The sequence below is a fragment of the Peromyscus maniculatus genome, chromosome 12 (assembly GCF_049852395.1).
Source record: "Peromyscus maniculatus bairdii isolate BWxNUB_F1_BW_parent chromosome 12, HU_Pman_BW_mat_3.1, whole genome shotgun sequence".
NCBI lineage: Eukaryota > Metazoa > Chordata > Mammalia > Rodentia > Cricetidae > Peromyscus > Peromyscus maniculatus.
The window spans coordinates 35329003-35351206 of NC_134863.1; the positions used below are offsets into that span (position 1 = coordinate 35329003).

Below are 22204 nucleotides of genomic sequence, written 5' to 3' on the forward strand. Positions count from 1 at the left end.
ACTAACGAGTAGGGTAATTCTTTGCTAAAATCTAACAGAATTTTCACTGAAGGCAGGCTGGAATGATAAGCTTTTAGAAGAAGGGGAAATCTGAGGATTTTGTTGGCTGGCAAGGGTGAGGGTTCCCAAAGCTGGTGTACCAGCATCCTCGCTATGACTGGATTCAGCAAGTTGAGGATAGAACTCGTGGTCCGCGTCTTTAATGGTGTTAAGCTCTTCACATGGTCTGTTCCCTAGTAATCGACTGTTGGGAAACCCTGCATTTGGTGCCGCAGGGTCTGCTGGGCTGATGAGATCCTCTTCTCTCCTTAGATGAAGACGAAGAGAGCGAGGAATCCAGCGAAGAAGAGTCCAGCCTGGAGAGCGATGAGGACGCATCGGGATCTGAAGACGATGTTTTTGACGACTCCATCTGCCCAACCAGTAAGTGAGGCAGAGCCCCATGCTCGCTGTGTAGTGGGGGTGTGGGCTATCAATGCAGAGGTGGTCCCTTTCTAGTCATCTGCTCTCTCGTAATTAAATTTAAGAAAAGAATGGGTTCAGATGTACAAAGCAAAGCCTACAACCCTTTGGGAGGGCTCTCTGGGAGGAGTATTAGCTAATCCTCTGGACAGGTTTTTGTTAGTAACAAATTAATTTATGGTAACTGACTAATGGTTCAGAGATACTATGCATTATTAGCAAATTAATTGTATAGGTAAATGCCAGATTGTACTTTACACACACACACACACACACACACACACACACACACACACACACACACACAAATATTTTCTTTTTTACACACTCACTCAAATTTTCTATTTCAAATTTGTAAGGACAGTCCAGACCAGCTTCCTGGAAATTTTTGGTAATTTCTTTTTTTGTTTTAATTAGTGAAACATCCCAGAGCAGTTAGATCAACATGCTTACAATCTCAGTAATTCAGTGGAGAAAAATCAATATTATTTTGTTTGTAATTTGATTTTCCAGACATTTAAAACAAAGTTTTACTCAAAATTTAGAAGTTTCATTTCAAATAAAGCTTAAATCTTGTTTTAATTATGAAGACAAGAGTCTTTTTTCTCTTTCTTCCTTCCTTCCTTCCTTCCTTCCTTCCTTCCTTCCTTCCTTCCTTCCTTTCTTTCCCTTCCTTCCTTCCTTCCTTCCTCCCTCCCTCCCTCCCTCCCTCCCTCCCTCCCTCCCTCCCTCCCTCTCTCTCTCTCTCTCTCTCTCTCTCTCTCTCTCTTCTTTCTTTCTTTTGGAGACAGAGTTTCTCTTTGTAACCTTGGCTGTTTTGGAACTTCCTCTGTAGACCAGGATGGCCTCGAACTCACAGAGAACCTCCTGCCTCTGTCTCTGAAGTGCTGGGATTGAAGGCATGTACCACCACTACCCAGTTGACAAGAGCCTTATATAAAAATTCCGATATTTATGAATGGAATAAAAACCTTGTAAATCACTTTGTTACAGTGCAGTGGGATTAAATGGATTGGACACCACACAGCCAGTTTAGTTGCTGAGCTGGCCTGAAACTAGGGCTCCTAAATCCTGCTTGGCTATTCTGTTTTGTGGTTTGAGGCGTCAGCCTTAAGCTCTTATTCGTGCTAGGCTAGCACTCTGCCACCGAGCTACATTCCCAACTGTTAGGTTTTTGAGACTGAGTCTGATTATGTAGCTTAGCCTGGCCTTGAATTTACAGCCCTTGTTAATCTACCTCCCTATTGCTATGATTACAGGCACGTGCCACCTACACACAGTTCTCTTTCAGTATTCTGATTTCACATTGAAAGGGAACAGGATCAGCTCAGAACCCCCAAAGGGCCTGATACTGGCTCAGGACCCCCAAGACCAAGTTCTCAGCACAATGGAGATTTATTTGTCCCAGAAGGACAAAGAACAGGGAATAATAGAGAAAGAAATAGAGTATGAGGGAGAAGGGGAAGGGAACAAGGGAAAAGGGCCAGGGTCAAGTGGCCAGGGCTATTTGTCCTAGAGTAGGACGAAGGATTGTCTGTAAATAGAGAGGAGACAGACGTGGCCCATAAGCAATCAGCAGTTTATAAAGGCACAAGGGGAAACCCCGTGTTAGGATGAGGTTTTTAATTTTAATTGGGCATGTTAATTAAGTGAGTCAAATAGTCAGCTTCAGGAGGAGCGAGTGGCCAAATAAGGGACTAGGCCTTGGTGATCAGCTTTAGGAATGTAATCTAACGGTTCTCACCACGGCAGAGGGAATGGGGGAGAAGGGCAAGGCGTGCCAGTTTGCCATGAGTCCCTCCACACATGTCCATCCATCCTTCAGTGTGTCAGTGTGGGGTTAGAGTAATACAGCTCAAATAAAAGCATGCACTTGCTGCCCATTTCATCACCTGCAGATTACATTGTATCACTTCCCTTAGAATGCAGGTTTTCATCTACAAAATAGGGACAATTGGGGCTTCAGAGATGGCCGGTGGGCAAAATGCTTGCCAAAGAAGTGGCAGGACCTGAGTTTGAATTCCCAGAACCCACATAAGCTGGATAGGGTAGCAGAAGCATGAGAACCCCAGACACCTGCAGGACAGTTAGGCTAGTGAATTTACAGGGAAACAAGAGACCTGTCCCAAACAAGGTAGGAGGCATTTCTGTGTGACAAAACTTTTCCTGGGGAGATGCAACACGCGTCTACTCACCCTGGAAGGGAAACCCAGGACAGGCCAAAGTGTGGATACCACTGCAGTCCAGTTTGGTGAACCGATGGGTTTTATTGGAGTTACAGGACTATGGGTGTCACCCAGTATGGGCGACAGCTCACAAAAGCTGGGAACTCAGAGTACACTGCATAGCCTGCGGGCAGATCAACAAACTGGAGAGTGTCCCTTCCAAGTGACTTAGTTGGTCCAAACCTCTTCTAGGCAGCTCGGTTGGTTTCTGCTTCTTGCAGGCAGCTGGTCTGGTCTCAGTCTTCTTTGCAGTTTGGCTTGTCTGAGAGTCTTTTCTGCTTCTTTACTCTGGTGGGGAGGGGCCTAGTGAATCTGGTCAGTTTCAGGGACTTCCTGAAGCTGTTTTGAGTTGCTTCATCACTGCTTAAGGAACTTCCCTGAAGGGCAGGATGTTTCTATCTTGGAGGAAACTGTTACACAGCAGACAATGACTCTGAGGTTGTTCTTTAACCTCTACACACACACACACACACACACACACACACACACACACACACACACACTTTGTTTTTAAAAGAAGGAAAATAATTCCTCCCTTGCAGGGTCTAGTGCGGGTCTGTGAATAGCTGATATTGATTCTGAATCTTTAAGCTCCACGTGCCACAAGTTCCTAGTGCCACCACACTCCCCATCCCACAGGGCTGCCTTCCTGTTTTCACTCTCTTTTCAGACTGTGATGTGAGTCTGTTTGAACTGGCCCTCCAACTTCGAGAGAAAAGGCTAGACATTGAGGAAGCCTTAGTGGAAGAAAAGAAAATTGTTGACAACCTGAAAAAAGAATATGATACATGCTCCAAAAAAGTATGGGCTCTACCTACTTGTTTGTTTTCTAACATGCTCCCCATCTTCCTCTATCATAGGTGTGACATTGCCTTCTCAGAGGAGGAATGCATCAGATGTTATCTACAGCTTTCCCTCTACATCACACATCTGCAGTATGGCAGGGCCATTGCTCTTTGGATGATTGCTTTTTCTTTTTTCTTTTTCTTTTGGTTTTTCCAGATAGGGTTTCTCTGTGTAGCTTTGGTGCCTGTCCTAGATCTTGCTCTGTAGACCAGGCTGCCCTTGAACTCACAGAGATCCGCCTGCCTCTGCCTCCCGAGTGCTGAGATTAAAGGCGTGCGCCACCACCGCCTGGCTGCTTTTTCTTTATGTCACTCATTTGTCTCAACTTTTTTGATGACATAATTCTACAAGCAATACATATAGAACATATCCCATAATAAATGTATGTGGATTTATAAATAACACTCAAGGAATATTGGTCATGAAGCATTCTTAGAAATGAGATGAAGATAAATAAGAATAGAAACTGTGGTATTTTCTCTTTGGACTCAGTCTTTTGGGGCCAACACCTTGTGTGTTGAAGGTCCCAAAGCTAAGCTTCTGGAACTTTATTACCCTCTCCTCTGTCTTCTGACTTTCTCTCTTAGTTACTCTTGTTTAGAACAGTGTCACTCGACTTGATTCACACTTAGATTTTTTAATGGATTTTTTTTTCTATAAATGAAAATGTTCAGGAACACTGTTGGGTTTTTAGGAGATGATGAATATGCTTTGGGGATGCTGTAGCTTCTTGCTTTAAAACACCTTCTTATTAAATTTCTTTGGGTCATTGTTACAACAACAACAACAACAACAACAACAAGTCTTCTACCATTCTGACAAAGATATCATGTCGAAGGCTGCTTTTCATATGGAAAGTAAGAGGGGGAGATATTTTTTTGACTCCTCGTTTATAAAGCTTTTACAGTTCTTGGACTCGGGAATGACTTGATAGGGAAGTGCATCCTAACCCGGCAGGAAGAAAATAACACACATTTCTGGGCTGCAGTGTAGACTCAGGTCTTGCTTGGGTCATGGTCCCCCAAAGCACATACCCTGTGTCCACCTTCATTTACCACCTTGGATATATATCCTGCCACTGAAGCGTGTCGATATGTCTCACGCGGCTTTGTTCAGGTCAAAGTGGTGGCGACGAATCTGAATGCAGCCGAGGAGGCCCTGGAGGCTTATCAGCGAGAGAAACAGCAGAGGCTGAACGAGCTGCTGGTCGTCATCCCTCTCAAGCTCCACCAGGTGACCCCCCGACCCCCCTTCTCCCCGCCCCAAGAAGCAGCACCGCACCTCAACTTTCCCAGAGAAAGATTCATGCCTCAGCAGTGATGTCCCATGTCACTTGGTGGGAGGATTCTGCCTGCAGAATGACATCCCTAACTCTTCTTACCCATTCAGTCTGCTAATTAACGAAAACCACCAAAACACGCATGCTTCCCTGGCCCATAGTTATTTCACCAGCCCAGCCATTTCAGGTCTGGAGAAATGATGTAAGAATGAAATGACAGGAGGGTGAGATGTTGGGTCTTGTGCACACGTCCCGTTCCATCCATCTTTAGTCAGCTGTGAACCAGTGAGCGGAAGGAAGCCTTCTTCATGTCATCAATAAGGGAGGTCAGGACAAGACAGAAATATTCTCTTTTTTTCCAATCTCCGTTGATTTCCACTGTTTACTTGAATTACAACTTATGTTAAACTGTGGAAATTCTTATCAATGAGAAAACAAAGTCTTGCTGTAGACCCTTGCCATGTTAAGAGAAGAGGCTATTCTTAAGGGGCAAGAAATACTCCAAGAAGTCAGTTTATTGGTATTTTGTGTGACTGGTTGACCTCTTGGTAACAGTTTGTTATGTCATCCTTGAAATGTTTGCCCCATTGTTATGAAGTGTAGGTATCAGGCAAGACCCGTTCCCGAAAATTTGCTGTCCCCAGAGAGATCCAATGTGGCTTCTCTGAGGGCAACTTTCTGTTTACCAGATCGCTGCCACTAGGGGTGAGAAAGAGAAGGCCCAGTGTGAGGGGTTTTAAGCAACAGGGCAGAGAAGAAAGGATTCCTATGCCTTGCCTTCAGTCCGGCCTTGGTCTGCTTTGGTTCTCATTTCCATTTGCTTTGTTCTGTATTTGTAGATAGAGTATGTGATATTTGGGGAGGTTCCTAACGACCTTTCTGGAACCTTGGTCTTCTCGAACCACTCCCTGGGGCGGCTGCAAGAGCGAATCATACAGCTCCAGGAGGAAAACGCCAAGCAGCAGAAACTTAACAGAGAATGCAGGGAGAGGCGGAAGGTACTCATCCGGGAGAAGAGAGAGATGGCGAAAACCATCCATAGTGAGTAGCTCAGACCGCGGACCAGACCGCTAGGAACACTGGGACAAAAGGGAACTAGCAGCTGACTGGTTTCCAAGCTGGAAACCAGTCACCACAGACCCAGCATCCCTGAGAGGAAACCACATGCCCCTCACTTCCTGTTGGGAAGGGAAGCGATGTTGGCATGCACTCTCTTTCTCTCTCTGAATGAGAAAATGTAGAACAATGTGATCGTCTCCATTGTACCTATAACCATGCTTCAGATAGAGCAAAGCCCCTCCTCTTTCCAGCACTGTGTGCTGCTCCTCCAGGACTGACCATCCGGTACAGATGCATACATACCAACGTATTCTCACACAGTATGGGAAACCGCCCGGCATGTTTCTGTGATGATACTCAGAGCCTATGGTGGACTTTTCAAGACCATGATTTTTTTATTCATATTGCTTCAGGTAATTTATTCTGTTTAGCTGACGGTGTAGTAGTCCATCGTATGAATATTAACATTTTTACTTCTCCATGCCCTGTTTGATGAGCATTGGTTATTTCTAACTTTTCATTATCCTGGTAAGCCTTATGCATGTATTGAAGGGTCTCTGGGTTCCAAGAGCGTTTGTGCATTTTTCAGTTCTCCGAAGTATTGTCAGAACTGCTGCCAGAGTGACTGAGCCCCGGTGTCCCCCACAAAGCAGTGTGTAAGAGCTGCCTGGTCTTTGTTTGTTTCTTTCAGGTTCTAATTTTTTTCCCACCGTCTCCATGTGACACATGGACACATTTGGATGTCCAAATATACTTCACTGTGTTTTTTAGTTGCATTTCTTTTGTGAGATTGAACATTTTGGCACACACACACACACACACACACACACACACACACACACACTCATTTGCATTCTTTTTTGGTTTGGTTTGTTTTTTCAAGACAGGGTTTCTTTGTGTAGCCCTGGCTACACTGTAGACCAGGTTGACCTCAAACTCACAGAGATCTGCCTGCCTCTGCCTCCGAAGTAAAGTGCTGGGATTAAAAGCGTGCGCCACCCGCCCGGCAATTTGCCAATTGCCATTCTTATGCTCCTTTCTCTAATATCTGTTATGTCTTTTGCTCCTTTTTCATTTGTTTTTTTTTTAATTGATTTTAGGGAATTCTAAAGATTTTAGTCTATTATTTGTTCTCATTGGGTCAACTTTTTTTTTTTAACTTTATATTAAAGTGAAAAAAGGCATTTTAAATCTTAAAATGGTAAGTTTATCTATTTATGATGTACACTTAGCATGTGTCTTTTTAAGAAATCCTTTCTTAAAGATAAGTTTTGGCTGGGAGTAGTAATCCCAGCACTTGGGAGGCAGAGGCAGGTGGAGCTCTGTGAGTTCGAGGCCAGCCTGGTCTACAGAGTGACTTCCAGGACAGCCCAAGCTACATAGTGAGACCCTATTTTGAAAAAATAAAATAAAATAAAATAAAATAAAATAAAAAAGCAAAAAAGGATAAGTTTTGATCCAGCAATTCCTATATGGGATAAATATTCAAGAGAAACGAAATCAGTATGTCAACGAGCTGTCTGCATACCTGTGCTCAGTGTAACACTGTCTGTAAGAAAGAGCCAAGCTACAGAATAAACCCAAGAGTTCTATCAGCAGATGAGTGGACAAAGAAAATATGCTACTAATCATAACAAAATATCAGTAGCCTTAAAAAAAAAGGCACTGTCATTTATAACAGTATAGATGAATCTAGAGGGCACCGTGCTAAGTAAAATAAGCCAGGCACTGAAAAATAAAATACCATATGATTTTACTAATAAGTGGTTTATAAAAAAAATGTTGAACTTGTCAGGAGTGGTGGAACATATCTGCCACCTCAACTTTTAGAAAACTACCACAGATTTGTTGGCATCCTGGGCTACATAATGAGGCCCTGCCTCAAGAAACATCAATAAAACTCAGGAGCATAGAATAGAGTTGGATGGTTAGTAGAGGCCTGTTGGATGGGATGGCGCATGGGAGAGATGTTGCTTACATGCTACAGAATTTCAGGGAAGCAAGAGAAATAGATTCAGAGGTGTTCTTTATAAACCACATGGTGACTAGTTAACAACAATGGATTGTATTCCTTAAAATTGCTAAGAGAATAGATTTTAAGGGTTAGAGAGATGTGTCAGAGTTTAAAAAACACTGACTATTCTTCCAGAGGATCTGGGTTCAATTCACAGCACCCATATGGCAGCTCATAACTGTCTGTAACTCCCATTCTAGGGGATCTGACACCCTCACACAGACATGTATGTAGGCAAAACACAAACGCACGTAAAGTAAAAATAAATAAATCATAAAATGAGAATAGATTTTAAGTGCTCTAGACACACACACACACACACACACACACACACACACACACACACGGTGGGGTGGGGGATGAACTTATGAAGTAATATATTTAATTACCTCAATCTGACCCTTCTACAAATCACATTTCAGAATGGCACGTTATACATAATAAATGTATATGCTTTTTGTCAGGGTTTTTTTAAACTTTTTTTTTTTTTTTTTTTAGTTTTCTCTATTATTAATGTTACTTACCTTGTGTTTGTAATCTACCTAAAATTAAGGTGGTGTGTAATGTAACATGCATAACAGAAAGGTAGGAAGATAATCTTTTTTTTTTTCTTCCAAGACAGGGTTTTTCTGTGTAACAGCCCTGGCTGTCCTTGAACTCGTAGCCCAGGCTGGCCTCGAACTCACAGAGATCGTCTTGTGTCTGCCTCCCAAGTGCTGGGATTAAAGGCATGTGCCACCATGCCTGACAATAATCATCTTTTTAAAATGCTTTTTTAAAATAATGTTTGGTACATGGAATTTATATGTAAGTTGTCAAGTATCCAAACAAAATGAATACAATCAATGTACCCCCCAAGCTAATGTAACAGTATTGTAGTACCTGCCTTTGAGAGATGCATCCTCTTGTTTCCTATACCCAGAGAGAGCCACTGTTACCAATTGTGTGCTCAGTGTTGCATTTCTTTAAAAGAAAAATAAGAAAACAATACACACATTTACGTGTATTCCTAGCTAGTACGTTAATTTGGAACCCTGTAAAATGACTGTATTTTATATAGCCTTTGGAAAAGACTCTTGACTATTATTTTCTGAGGTTAGATGTGGAGTGGAGCAAAGGAGAAGAGGTGTGGGAAACAGTGGGGCGTGGCCAAGGGGTGGGGCGGAGCAGACTAGGTGAGTCTTGAGCAGGACTTCAAGGACTTTCTGTGACGTTTGCTTGGAGTGCTATAGGACGTTCTACAAAGTGCCTGCTCCATCCCCCCACCCCCACCCCGGAGACAGGGTTTCTCTATGTAGTTTTGGTGTCTGTCCTGGATCTCACTCCATAGACCAGGCTGGACTCAACTCACAGAGATCCACCTAGCTCTGCCTCTCGAGGTCTGGGATTAAAAGCATGCGCAATCACTGCCGGGCGCCTGCTTCATTCTTAATAGTAGATTCTGTAAAGGTCAGTTAGAACAATCAGATCACTTAACAATGCAGTTGGAGCCTGCCAGTAGTTACGGAGGGACAGAGATGCGAGTGCACAGCCCTCTCAGGGAAAAGGAGTCCATTTCACACCGCATTTTGAAAATGAAGAAGGCTGTCTGCAAACCAGCATTTTAAGTAAGAAAAGCAGCAAGCAAACATCCCCGGGGGAAAATCTCTTGGCCATAAAAAATCTTTCCGGTTTCACAAAAGCGGTTCCTTGGTGTTTTCCTGTAACTGCTCTGTTTCATTTGCTAACGGTTGGAGACTGAGACAGTGATGGTCTTTCAGAAATGGAAGAAACAGTCCGAGATCTGATGATCAGCAAGTTCGGCCGAGTGATCGATCTGGAAGCCCTCCAGACACTCTCTGTGAACACAACACTCGAAGAACTGAAGATCAAAAAGCTTCGAAAGGAACTATCAAATGCCAAGGAACTAAGGATGTGGGAGGTGAGAAGGGCAGGGGCCGTCTTGTTCGCTGCACTTCCGGGAATTAGAAAATCCTGGGGAGGCTTAAGTGGCTCCTGGGAACTGTCTAGGCAGCACCTAGGAGCCTGTATCTATTATTATTATTATTATTTTGATAGCCCTGACTATCCTCGAACTGGCTTTGTAGACTCACAGAGATCCTCCTGCCTCTGCCTCCTGAGTGCTGGGATTAAAGGGGTGCCCCACCACTGTCCAGCTCCTGTCTCACTTCTTTACTGGAGAGTCTTGTCTATCTGGAAGAGACAGCAGCAGAATCAGGTTTCCGAGTCTAAGTTGCATATACAATGTGTAATGTGTTCAAGTGGATATGCTCTCACGGTTTTGGACATAGCACGTTGTTCTCTGAGAATCCTGTTGCTCTACCAGATAGCTTTGGCCTGCCGCTCGGATTTGGAAATGAGAAAACACATTTAGGGATTGGGGTTGTAGCTCAGCAACGACAGTACTTGCTTAGCCTGTGCAAGGTCCTGGGTTCGACCCTCAGCACAGTTAAATAGATTGCATGTCTATAGTTATTTGCATGTGCATACACCGGCATCATAGTGCACCTGTGGAAGGCAGCTTGCAGAAGTGGGTTCTCACCTTCCACCAAGTGGGTCCTAGTGATGATTCAGGTCATCAGGCATAGCAGCGAGGTTTCACCGTTTTCCTTCCTTCCTTCCTTCTTTCCTTCCTTCCTTCCTTCCTTCCTTCCTTCCTTCCTTCCTTCCTTCCTTCCTTCCTTCCTTCTTTCTTTCTTTCTTTCTCCCTTTCTTTTTAATTTTTATTTTTTAGATTACACTCATGATATTAATCACATTTGTGGTATTCATAGATTACATTCGCAGTATGTCATTTCTTGAAGGGGGTAGGAGGTCTTAATTACAGGCTTACAGCACAATGGGAGGACCCTGGAGGGCAGAAGTTCACTACTGATGTTTTACAACCTTGCATCTAAGCTGTTAACACCCATTATCCAGGATACACAGACAAGGAACTTTCCTTAAGCATTCAGGAGGGTGGAACTTGGCAGGGAATTAGCATAGGGAGGATATCAAGGTCAAGGTCCACAAGCAAGGCAACAGTTACCCAAAACGGGGGCCAGGGACCTACAGGTCCCCCTTTTTATTAAAAAATGAGCTTCTGACTTGGGTTGCGTGGGATGTCAGCAGGTCACCTTACCCGTCATGGAGACGCCTGCCCAGGCCACACAGGTGCTCTGTTTTAGGTTTCACCGGTTTCTTTAATCAAACCAGACTCAATGCAGTGTTTCTGCTTACGTTTTCACACTGGCTTCAAATTATACTTTCATGTACACCTAGTGTTCCCTTTGCATGATTGGTTTTAAATTCACTTTTTTTTCCCTAGTCTTAAGTATCGAACCCAGGGCCTGATACCTGCTTGGCCAACACTGTACTGTAGAGCTATGTCCCAGTGACGGCTTTGGTAGAACTGGACACTCGTTTTTCTTTATTTCCATTCCTAGTCACTTAGCCCGTGTCCCACCTTCCTTCCCTGGCAGGAAAAGATCGCCCAGGTGCGCTGGGAGCTGATGATGAAGACGAAAGAACACACCAAGAAGCTTCACCAGATGAATGATCTGTGCATCGAGAAGAAGAAACTTGACTCCAGATTGAACACACTCCAGAACCAGCAGGTGTGTACCTTCCGGGCCATCTATCCCTGGATACTGACTCAGTATTAGCCACAGGAGAGTGGTTTCCTGGGGGGACCAGCTTTGTCAAATGCCTCTTGCGTGCCATGAACTTATATGAGTACTCATCTATAGGTTTTACCTTGATCTTGGAGAGGGAAGGTTATTTAAGCATAACTAATTATACCAATGGGCTCCCTGAAATTGGCTGGTGTCAGGGTCCATTTTCAATATGCTCATTTGCCTTGATAGGAAGTAGGCATCTTGAACTGTGTAACCGTATGCGTTACCTCATGAAAGGCTTGCTATTTGTTTTGAGTGTTTCCACTTGTCGTTATGGAATCCATATTGAGCCTGAGGATGTGTTTACTACAGAGCCTTGTCCTCTAGTGGCCCAGCATCTTCAATAGCATCTGCAAAAATATTTTCTTTAAGCATCCTGGAGATAATTTAAACCAGGTGTTTTCAGATTATGGTCCCCTGAGGAACCACAACTACATCAGCTGGGACCTTGTTCAGAATGTAAGATGAGATTACAGACAGAGAAAACCATAGGCCACGAGGGTTGCACAGGGGAGCTGATATGTTTTTATTGTAAGCAAAGTTTATATAGTCTTATTTGTAAGATTACAGAAAATCGCACATTTTCAGCCAGGGAAGAAGAAAGGCCATGCCCTAAGGTCACGTGTGCTTCCACTTCATGCATAGTTCATTGCTATTTTAATTTTAATTTTTATTTGCAATATCTATAAAAAGAATGTTGCCTCTCCGCAGGCAACTTTCACAACAGATTTTAACTGTACTACAATTCTTGACTTTCATCTGGTGAGAGTCAACTAGATTCCAGCGTGAAGGACTTCTCTCCCATCTCGGGTCCCTTTAATCTTTGTGTCTTGCCTTAGTTCCACTGATGAGCTCTCCAAGTTGTAAAGGACAGATAAGATAGTTTAAAGTACTTCTGAAGTAGGCTTGAATTTTAGAAGTTGTCCGAAGGCACACATTTTAAGAATGAGATTTTAGTAGAGAAGTTAAAGTCTCCTGAAGAGGCAATCACTGTTTAAATGGACTGTAAGAAAGGTATTTTTTTTTTTTTCCCAAACAGGGAAATGCCTTCCAGGGCCCTCGGAAAGCAGATACACTGGCAAGACAGAGGGTCACCGAGCTGGTCCAAAGCCAGTCAGAAAAGATCTTGGCTTTAAAGGAGGAGATTGCCCTTCTTCGGAAGAAAGGGGGGCTCATCCTCCCGCCCATCACATCCACACAGGAGAACGAAATGAAGTCCATGGATGCTTAAACTTGCTGTCTTCTCATTTCCCACTCAAGAGCTGTGGCAGAACTCACCAGGTCTACTTCCTATCACCCACGACAATCCTCTCATTTAAAGTGAACCATAGGGAGAGCATAAAAAAGCACCCTGCTATGTGAATTAACACTATTTTTCCATGTTAGAAATAACTGTGACATTTGACATGTAATTATGGCTGTGTGAAGACAGGATAGATGTCTCCAGCCCAAGTTGAGTAATGAAGAAGGTTAAATCTCATAATTTAAGAAAGCAGCTGTTATATATTGTGTTCTCAGAATCATCTGTTTTTCTGGTATTCTGAATATTTAGCCATTGGCAAGAAAAACTATTATTCAGCAATCAGTGAGAAAACTTCCTTTTCTTAGTCCTTGGATCTTTAGAAAATAAACTGTTTGTGTTAAATAGTCTGTGCAAGGACATAAAAGAAAAAAAGGCTAACCATCTTGCCAATAATAACTTAGAATAAGAAATGCAAATGTGAACATTGTTATTGTTGACTTCATAAAGCAGCTATTTGAGGGTTTGGGATTGAGGAAATGCAGACAGACACAGTAAAAAAGCTCGCTTTGGGTTGGCAGAGGCAGCTTCCTGAATCACCCACTATTTCTGCAGACTCCTCAATTCTGAGGCTCACATTTTCCAAAATAAGTAAGGGACGCTTTTCTCTAGGCTCTTTGCAACTCCAGTGGAATTCTCCATAACCCCCCTCTAGCTTTCCTGTGCCCTGTGCCTTCTGCTGGGGTTCACTTGAGCCATTACTGGTTTGGATCTAGGTGAGGAAGGGATGAATTAGATTTTCATCTCCTTGAAGGACTAATTCCAGCCGCCAGTTTTGACTATGTGTGACATTTTAAACTCAAGAGTGTACTTTTCGCCTCACGAAAGGCTGATTGAAACTCATGGCTGCACCCCTTGCAGAATGGTCTCCCTGACACTTGATGTCCTTTTAGTAGTGACACTTCGGATTCCCCAGTGTATTGTTTGCCCCCATAGGATAAACCTCTGCTGGTAGAGGCTGTACTACAGAACCTTTCCCAGTTTTTATACTGCACATCTGTGAGCACAATGGCCAGCGATGTAGACGGACACACCTGCGCCTTTCCACAGTGTCAGAATGTATTGAGTCATAGTAGATTCACAAGCTGCATCAGTTTTATGGGCTGCAATTTACCAAGTCGTCTCAATTTTCCTCCCTAGCTGCCTGTTGACATTTGTAGACTTTGACGATACTCTTACTTACTAATGTTAGCTCTCAGATCACAGGTTACATTTCATACAGTAACGCCCACAGATAGCTCCAAAGAGGTTAGAGGCCGAGGAGCTCAGAGGGGCCTTACTACAGGCAACAAGGGAGCTGACATGGATGTAGAGAGTCATTGCAAGTGGTCAGATGTAGAGGCCAGTTAGAAGCCAAGCCCAGATGAACCAAGTCACATGATCCAACCCAGTGAACTACCTGACAGTAACTCTGGGTTTTGACCCTAGTAAAGTGATTCTCAACCTGTGGGTTGTGACCCCTCTGGCAAAGCTCTATCTCCCAAAATATTTACATTACAGTTTGTAATAGTAGCACAATTACAGTTATGAAGTAGCAATGAAAATAATTTTATGGGTGGGGTCACCACTATATGAGGAACTGCATTAAAGGGCCACAGCATTAGGAAGGTTGAGAACCACTGACCTCACAGCAGAAATGCTGGACCTTTGATGCAGGACTCAGGACTGGGTCCAGATGGACCAATGTCAGCCATCTAGAATGGACTGCCTCTACAATGAAGCCTCTAGAATGCTTTGTATCTCAATAGCCCATGGCACACTTTCTGGGGTCCCAATGACTGCTCAAAGCCTGCTGACATCACAGTGTTGGGTATCCTTCTTTATATGGTGCCCAGGTGAGGGTTGAGGTCTATCCAGTAAGCTCTCTCTGGCCCAGTTTTTCTGATATAATTTAAACACATCCATGGGTCTACCTACATGTTCCCTGTCTTCGGTAAGCTGGTAGGCAATACCATTTTACTTGAAAGGATAAGTTAACTTACCAGTCCCTTCCCTGGGGTTCACGTTGGACACGATAGTGTCCATGTGTATGAACGAGACATGATGTCATTCTTCCTCTGGATTTCTACTGATGTAAAAGGGGGCAACTCGGGGGAAGGCCACCCAGAAGCCATTGCTTCACACAATATGGAGGAACATGAAGCAACCTGATCTCCACACCCAGCTGTGTGTGTCTTTTTTAATTAAAGCAAACAAATGCTAACAGCATTCATTGCTTTTTAATGTATAAAAAAAATCTGCCTCAAACCTTAGCTTTAAAAATGTATTATCTCACCCAGAGAGGGTTTGTGGGGTTCAAGAATCTGGTCTCAGATCATCTGGGTGTCTCTGGTTAGGCTCTGGAAATTTGATAAACAGGATCCTAGAAAGGCTGGGGAACTCCTTCAGAGTCTGAAGGGATGCATACTGGAAGCAGGTTGTCTTATGTTGCTTTTAGTGGAGTTCACCAAAGCCCACTTTGACAATTAGTTTAGATCATGAAGTAAAAAGCAAAATAAAGTTTAAAAAAATAGGCTTCCAACAGTCTGGTGGGTGAAGTACAGCTCAGATTAGAGCTGGATTAGCAAAGACTCTGAACATTATTAGTTCTGCCCACTACTCGCCTGCAGGGACCTGGAAGGCTTCTCTGCCAGTGTCTTAAGTCATGTTTCTTACTTCTTCTCTTCCTGGGTTACACCACTGCATCCCTATAATTTCTTTGTTCTTTACAGTCATCTCAATAAATACTTTGAAAGTACTGCCTTGCTGAAAACGATGCTGCATTTTGAGGAAGGTTCTTTTCAGATTCAAGTTGTTATGGAAAATGGATGAGTCTACAGAAGGGCAGATGCAGTACTTCTTCTGGCCAGCAGATGGTGGACTCATCCCAAACAATCAGACTGAAGGAGTTTCCTCGGGCTTCTTAGGATCCTGTTATCAAATTCTTTGAGTAGAAGCAGAGTTTGATACAACTCTTAATACGATTAAAAGTGCCAGGCATCATTTCAACTCTTCATTTTCCTGAAACATACAATCTCTCCCCACACAATGAACACTTGAAATGTGTGAAGACTTGCTTTGAAATTTTCAGTTTTCAATTATGTCCAGTTACACACACACACACACACACACACACACACACACACACACACACACTCACCCCTACATAAGAAGGATTAGCTTCATTCCTACAATAGACAGACACTCACCTCCAGTCCAGCCAGAGAGCAGCGAACCTGCTTCACTTTGTATATTCCCTCTTGGAGTAAACAGCTACAAATGTCATTTTTACATGAGTCCAAACACAATGTTCATTGTTTAAAAAGACAAAAATATGAAAAACATCTGCTACTGTTTCCAGATTTTATCACTTGATGGATTAGAAATCGTCACCAGCAGTAATTTTCTCCAGCTATTCCAAGACAGGACTCCCAATGTCTAAAGAAAACGCTGACTCATACATGACTAAGTTGAAGGTTACAGAGAAGACTAAACATTTATTTAGAAGTTACAGTGTTTGTTTTTACAGAGATATGTTGCCACAGATTATTGACTCTGGATGGTCGTTAATGCTGAGAGTGCTGTACACATCTGGGTCTTTTCTCGTGGCATCTTGGAGACGTGTCCTGTGCCACCAAGTCTGAGTGGCTTCCGGGTGGCTCCAGTCTGCAGCAGCATGGCCTTTTCTGTTTTCCTCGTGCATGCCCTTCGGGAACAGTGTGCTTGGGGTCCTTCTGCCAACTTGCCTGAGGGCATTCGGAAGGTTCTGCGGGCCATCTGAGGCCTGCCAGGCTGTGCTGCTATTCCTACTGGAATCTGCCGATCTTGCTACTTGTTTTCCCCCTTGTGCCATAAAGGGGGAGATTCCCTATCTCTCCAGAATTATAGAAACACATATACATTTATTTACAAGTGCATAAATAGATAAATATGGCTATAATAGAAAAATAAATACCAATTTTCTCTGTCTCTTTGAAAAAAAAAACAAACCCATATATAGTCTTTCTGGGATATCGGCTTCGGCCTAAATTGTGGGAGGTGGTGTCTCAAAGGACACGTGAACTGATGGGCTAGGAGAGAGCCGCACCCCAAGTTCCTTTCCCGTGTAGGCCCCCGAAGGGTGCTGGGGACTCCAGTCTCCTCCACCCACTTGGCAGGAGTCAAAACTGTCTACTTCTTCAACTGGTACAAGGCCCAAACAGCACCGTGGCCCTGTGGGGAGGAAAAAATGTAGGCAACATTAAAATCCAGACTGACAGAACAATATTGAGCTAATCTCTATGTGTGGCTGGCTACACTGGCTGCACCGGTCACACTGGTCACACTGGGCACAGTGGCCCACGAAGGAGAGTAACCAGAGACCGTAGACTCCACAACACTCAACTTGTGGCCATGGGCTATCCATTGAAGAGACAAAGGGAGCCCCAGCTCTTTCTAGATTCAGGCTGTGGTTTACAATCCATTTCCCTTGTCCAGCCTTATCTTATTTTTGTGATGATTTGGTCCGCCTCTGGGAGCTGAAGGTCCTTTAGAATTCAATGTCCTAGAGACGGTCCAGAATCGGCATGAAATGGGGCATGCACGTCCTGGAAGCTAAGAGACACCAGCTAATTCTCTGAAGTACCAAGTGTCCCCAACCAAGTCCTAGCAGACTGGCTTGAAGTAGGGTACCGAGGGAGCCATGGGCGGGGACGGCCCCTGGAGGAACAAGTTCTGTGGAAGCCCACGGCTGGAAGGATGACGTGTGTGTGAACATGGCTCCCTGATGAGTGACGAGAATCACTCCCTAATTAAGACATGACCCAACAGAGCAAGGGATTAAAGAAGCCTCCATGTGATGAGGCCGAGTCTGCGAATGGCCCTGATTCTGAAATGGAGAGACCAAACAGGCTTCTGCCTTTGGAACACAGAATGCCTTTCTTCTCGGCCTTTGAAGACCTCAGTTACAGTAGAGTCAGACTGACCTGGTGAGGCCCCATGCCCACCCCCTGCCTCCTTCCCCGCCCCCCCCCTCGAGGCCATCCACCCTGACGCCCAAATGCTTGAAGTCCTTGAAGCCATGACTGGGTCATGGGAGACCCCATCGGACAGTGTCCCCCTGTTGCCCCTGGCTGACCTGAGTGATATGGAGGATCCCACGAAGCTTCCAGCCCGGGACCCTCAGGTGCCCTTCTCATTGCCGTCTGGCATGTGGTGACGGGTTGCTTCTGGCGGTGACAGCAATCTTGAGGTCGGAGCAGCTGGTGAGCTGAGTCATCGGGCAGCGTGTATAAGAAAGAGCCTTCCTCTGAGCTAGACTTGGGACCTCTGCATCATACAAGACCGAACGGAATGGGTAAGGCAGGGCGGAACGGGCCTGGTGGATCTCATGCTCTGGCACATGTCTGATATCTGAAGGTACCAGAGCAGGTCAGGGCTGAGAGCACACACCGTTCCCCTGTGAACATCAGGAGGTGCCACGCTTCATTCAGCCAGTGACAGTTTAGTTGTATTGCGGCCGGTGGTGAACATGGTTCAGGGGCCTGCAGGCGAAATCGGTTACACCTCAAGGGTTTTGGTGAGCCGGTGGGCAACACATGCCGAGAAACAACGAAGCTTCCAAGCAGGAAGAGAGTAACTGTGCACACAGCACCTCACCATGGGGTAACTGAGCAGGAAGAGAGTAACTGTGCACACAGCACCTCACCATGGGGTAGCTGAGCAGGAAGAGAGTAACTGTGCACATAGCACCTTGCCCATGGGATAACTGAGCAGGAAGAGAGTAACTGTGCACATAGCACCTCACCATGGGGTAACTGAGCAGGAAGGACATCATAATTGTGCACACAGCACCTCACCATGGGATAACTGAGCAGGAAGAGAGTAACTGTGCACACAGCACCTCACCATGGGGTAACTGAGCAGGAAGAGAGTAACTGTGCACACAGCACTCGCCCATGGGGTAACAGCTGCATGGAGCACAGATGGAAAACTTGGGGACCCTTGCGTGAAGCACTGCTCGTCTCTGGATGACAGACTTTGGTCGTGAGGAACTAAAGAGAATGGGAGGCTCTGGGGCTTGGGACTGAACGCAGGGGTAGGAGGGGCCTGGTTACCTGGCAACCTGCTGGCTCTGGGGGTCATATCCATTGGTGACAATGGTCTGCCTCAGTAGGCTGTTGGCATCTCCCTGCTGCTTGAAGAAGAGAAGAAAGGTCAAGGAACGCCCCAGTGCTCACCATTGAGCAGCGTGAGCTGTGGTCGACTGTAGGGAGGCCAGCCCAGCAGCCCTGGATGAACAGGGAGAATGGCCCTCCCTCTGTGCCCCCGGGGCCCACACCCACGAGCCCGTTACCTGTGCAAGCTCCCCCGGGCAGTGCTGCTGAGGTTTCCTGCCTGGGCAGCCCACCGCAGCAGCCACGGGGCATCCTCTGCTTCCATGCAGGCGGCTGGCACAGGCCCGCCCGTTGATGGCACCGAGGTAGGGCTGCCCATTGGCTTGGTGGCCTGGAAGTCCTCCCAACGGCACCATCGTGTACTGGCAGGAGGAAGACAAGAGGGCACTTCGAGGAAAGCCCAGATCTGTGGTGTGTTCTGGAAAGAGCAGGCGGCAGAGGTGTGCTTAGCCTCCTCCAGCTGGCAAAAGCCCCGCGCTCCCTAGTGTCAGAGGACACAGGCAGCGAGTATCCTAGAGCCCGAGAATGCCTTTCCTAAGACTTCCCATCACCCATCTCTTCTTTTAAGTGAGAAGGATAGACAATGGAGCAATAGCTAAGGGAGTGAGGGTGAGTGGAAAGGGACCTTGTTTAGTAGGGAAGCCAGCTGAGGCTGTTGCTATTTGAAGCAGAAATTAGTGGGCAAGGCAGGTTAGCCCATAGAAAGGGAAGGCTCACGGCAGCCCCTGCTGGACAGAAGAGCTGAACATGGGAAGAGGCGGGGGCAGCTTGAATACGAACATTCAAAAAACAGCTTCACACATTAGAAAAACATGGGGCAGGTAACACACCAAGACCAGAGGTGTGCGGGATGGACTGCAGGAGAGAAGAGGCTTGCCTCAGATGGTCACTGTTTCTGTGGGACCTCTGGGGTCACCTGGTAGCTTGAGCTGTCAGGGAGATGGAGCTGGGCCGTCTGGCCCTGCCTGGGCACCTGCCTGCATGTTGGGCTGAGAGACCCTTCTCCCTCCCCAAGCTCCTTCCCGTCCGTCCGTGCTGAGGTGTGGGACTCACTCTGTTTAGACCAGGCCCTCCATAGGCAGAAGGGGATGAAGGTGACGATGATGAGGACGATAGAGCCCAGAACAACGCCCACAATCAGATAGGGCAGGTCACTGGCACGTGCCACCATCGCCCCGGTGCCCACCGGCCGCTCCATGGTTTCCGGGGGTGGAGGTTGTGGTGAGGCCAGAGTTAAGGGTGGGGGCCGACCAGGCTGACCAGAGATTTTCCGAGCTGCAATTGAAGACGAAACTGACATTAGTGTCTATTTCTCTGCCATTCTCTTTACAACAAAATAGGAACATACAGCACCCCTCAGTCCCATAGATATAGGAAATGGGGCCCAAGCTCCCAAGATGGGGGTCTCAGTATCCCTTATTTGGATCATGTCGGTAACTTTTCATGACACCGGTACCCGATGTGAAATACATTGTTGGGGTGGCCTGTAATGTACTTTAACGTACATGCTTGTGAGCCAAGCGCGGAGTCAGAGTGGACAGGGGTAACTGTGTTCTCCGAAAGAACAGTTAATAGGCAAGAGAGAAGCGAAGGAGCTCAGGCGAAGGACCCTTCCCACAGCTCTGCTGTTTCGAGGTCGGCTAAGGGATGTGAAGTGCAGGGCATTAGCTTGGGTTGCAAGGAGAAGGACATCTGGGGACATTGTGGGACAGATGATAATTGGTAAATTCGCATCAAAGTCGGATGCTAAACCTCATTGGGGCTTGCTGCAGCAGGTGAACCTGCATGACCTCTGCCATGTACCTGTCCCCTGGGAAGGAGAGCGAGAGTCACCATGGTGACACACATGTTGTTTGCTTAGCCTGGCTCACACAATCAGACAGAGTTGACATCAGCTTTCTGATGTCGCAGCCCCATGGCCAAGCACCACTCATCTTTTTTCTGCCTGCTCCAATCCTGGGAGATGATGGTCCCAGCTCCTCTCCAGGGGCTGGGTAATCTCTGTTCCCATGATGCCTCCTATGTCCTAAGGACTCGGGAGGCAGGAGACCTGCTGCTTTTATCAAACCCTTTCGGCGTCCCCAAAGAACCAGCCACTTGGAAGCCTTCCCAGCCCTTCTCTCCTTCCGTTCCCAGGTGGTCCGCTTCTCTTTCTGACCCCTCCCTTCTGATAGACGGCAGCCCCCTGAGTAGCGCTTCAAAGAAAACCTCAAGCTTGCTCCTAAATGTTGTACTATCTCCCAACCCAGCATGCAATCGACCCGGGTCCTGCCCAAAAGCAATGACGAAAACCATTCTCTTCACCTTTATCTCAGAGCTCCAGTTCTCTCCCCTCAGCCCACCCCTGAACCTTATTACAAAGAAGCCTGACAAGGATCTCATCTACCTCATCGTCCTTGCCAACTGCACTAGCTCCTCCTCTGGCGTCCTTCAGTGACCTGCTGCTGGTGTCTCTGGCCTCTCCCCTGAGCTGCCCCTTCTCCTCCTCCTCCCATCTGGAGTCACTTTTTTAGGCTATGTCCCCCAGGCTACTCCCTCCTCATTCCAGCCTAAAGAATCAGCCTGAAGACCTAAGAAGGCCTTATGAAGCTGCTTGCTCTCCCAGAGTACTCTATGTTCAAACTGATACAAGAGTTTGGGCTGTGTGCCCACGTGTCCCTCTCTTCCGTGGACATGGCACCGAGGCCATGTGCACACAGGCGGTGCTAAGGGGCGAAGTGACCAGGCAATGGAAAGTGGGGCAGAGAACACTGTGGCCTCAGCCCCAGGAGAATGCTGTTTTCTCTGGATTCCTTTGTGACCTTCTGATCATGTCCTTGGCAATACACAGCTTTACTCATTTTGAGTATTTAAAAACTGGACATAATGATACCTACTCACTGGAGCAATGACCACATATTAACAAGTACATGTACATATTTAATATGTTTTAGTGCAGAAAAGGAACCTGGGCCTGTAGCTATATGGAACTGTCTGAGGCAGATTCTGCTCCATCCTGGCTATATACCTTTGGCCAAGATGCATATATAATAAGTTTTCTGAGGTTTAGATCTCCTTCTCATCTCACCAGGCTGCAGCAGAATTAAATAAACCAACCAATATAAAGACCGAATACCCCCCCCCCAAAAAAAATAGAACATGTATAGAACATTTCCATCTTAAGACGGGTTCTATTCCTAATGAGTTCATGGGTCCATTAGTTCTCAAGTCCTTGAAGCCATCATGAAGG

The 22204-nt window shown here is 45.8% G+C and overlaps 2 protein-coding genes across 5 annotated transcripts in view; one reads left to right on the forward strand and one right to left on the reverse strand.

The window, feature by feature from the left end:
* The window catches only part of Cfap44 (cilia and flagella associated protein 44), an 84540-nt gene extending 71354 nt beyond the window's left edge, over positions 1–13186 (forward strand). The window contains exons 29-35 of the mRNA XM_006975800.4: positions 313–423; positions 3358–3488; positions 4650–4766; positions 5652–5853; positions 9646–9806; positions 11347–11481; positions 12581–13186. Coding sequence (XP_006975862.1) covers positions 313–423; positions 3358–3488; positions 4650–4766; positions 5652–5853; positions 9646–9806; positions 11347–11481; positions 12581–12772 — 1049 coding nt within the window. The 3' untranslated portion in view covers positions 12773–13186. The remainder of the gene's footprint in view (positions 1–312; positions 424–3357; positions 3489–4649; positions 4767–5651; positions 5854–9645; positions 9807–11346; positions 11482–12580) is intronic.
* Positions 13187–16286: 3100 nt separating this feature from the next.
* Boc (BOC cell adhesion associated, oncogene regulated) overlaps positions 16287–22204 on the reverse strand; it is a 73783-nt gene continuing 67865 nt past the window's right edge. For all 4 annotated transcript variants that reach the window (XM_006975773.4, XM_015994685.3, XM_042259330.2 and 1 more), the window contains 5 exons: positions 20029–20250; positions 19155–19393; positions 18916–18992; positions 17937–18127; positions 16287–17032 (listed from right to left, as the gene is read on the reverse strand). In XM_006975773.4, the coding sequence (XP_006975835.1) occupies positions 16845–17032; positions 17937–18127; positions 18916–18992; positions 19155–19393; positions 20029–20250 (917 nt within the window). In that variant the 3' untranslated portion in view covers positions 16287–16844. The remainder of the gene's footprint in view (positions 17033–17936; positions 18128–18915; positions 18993–19154; positions 19394–20028; positions 20251–22204) is intronic.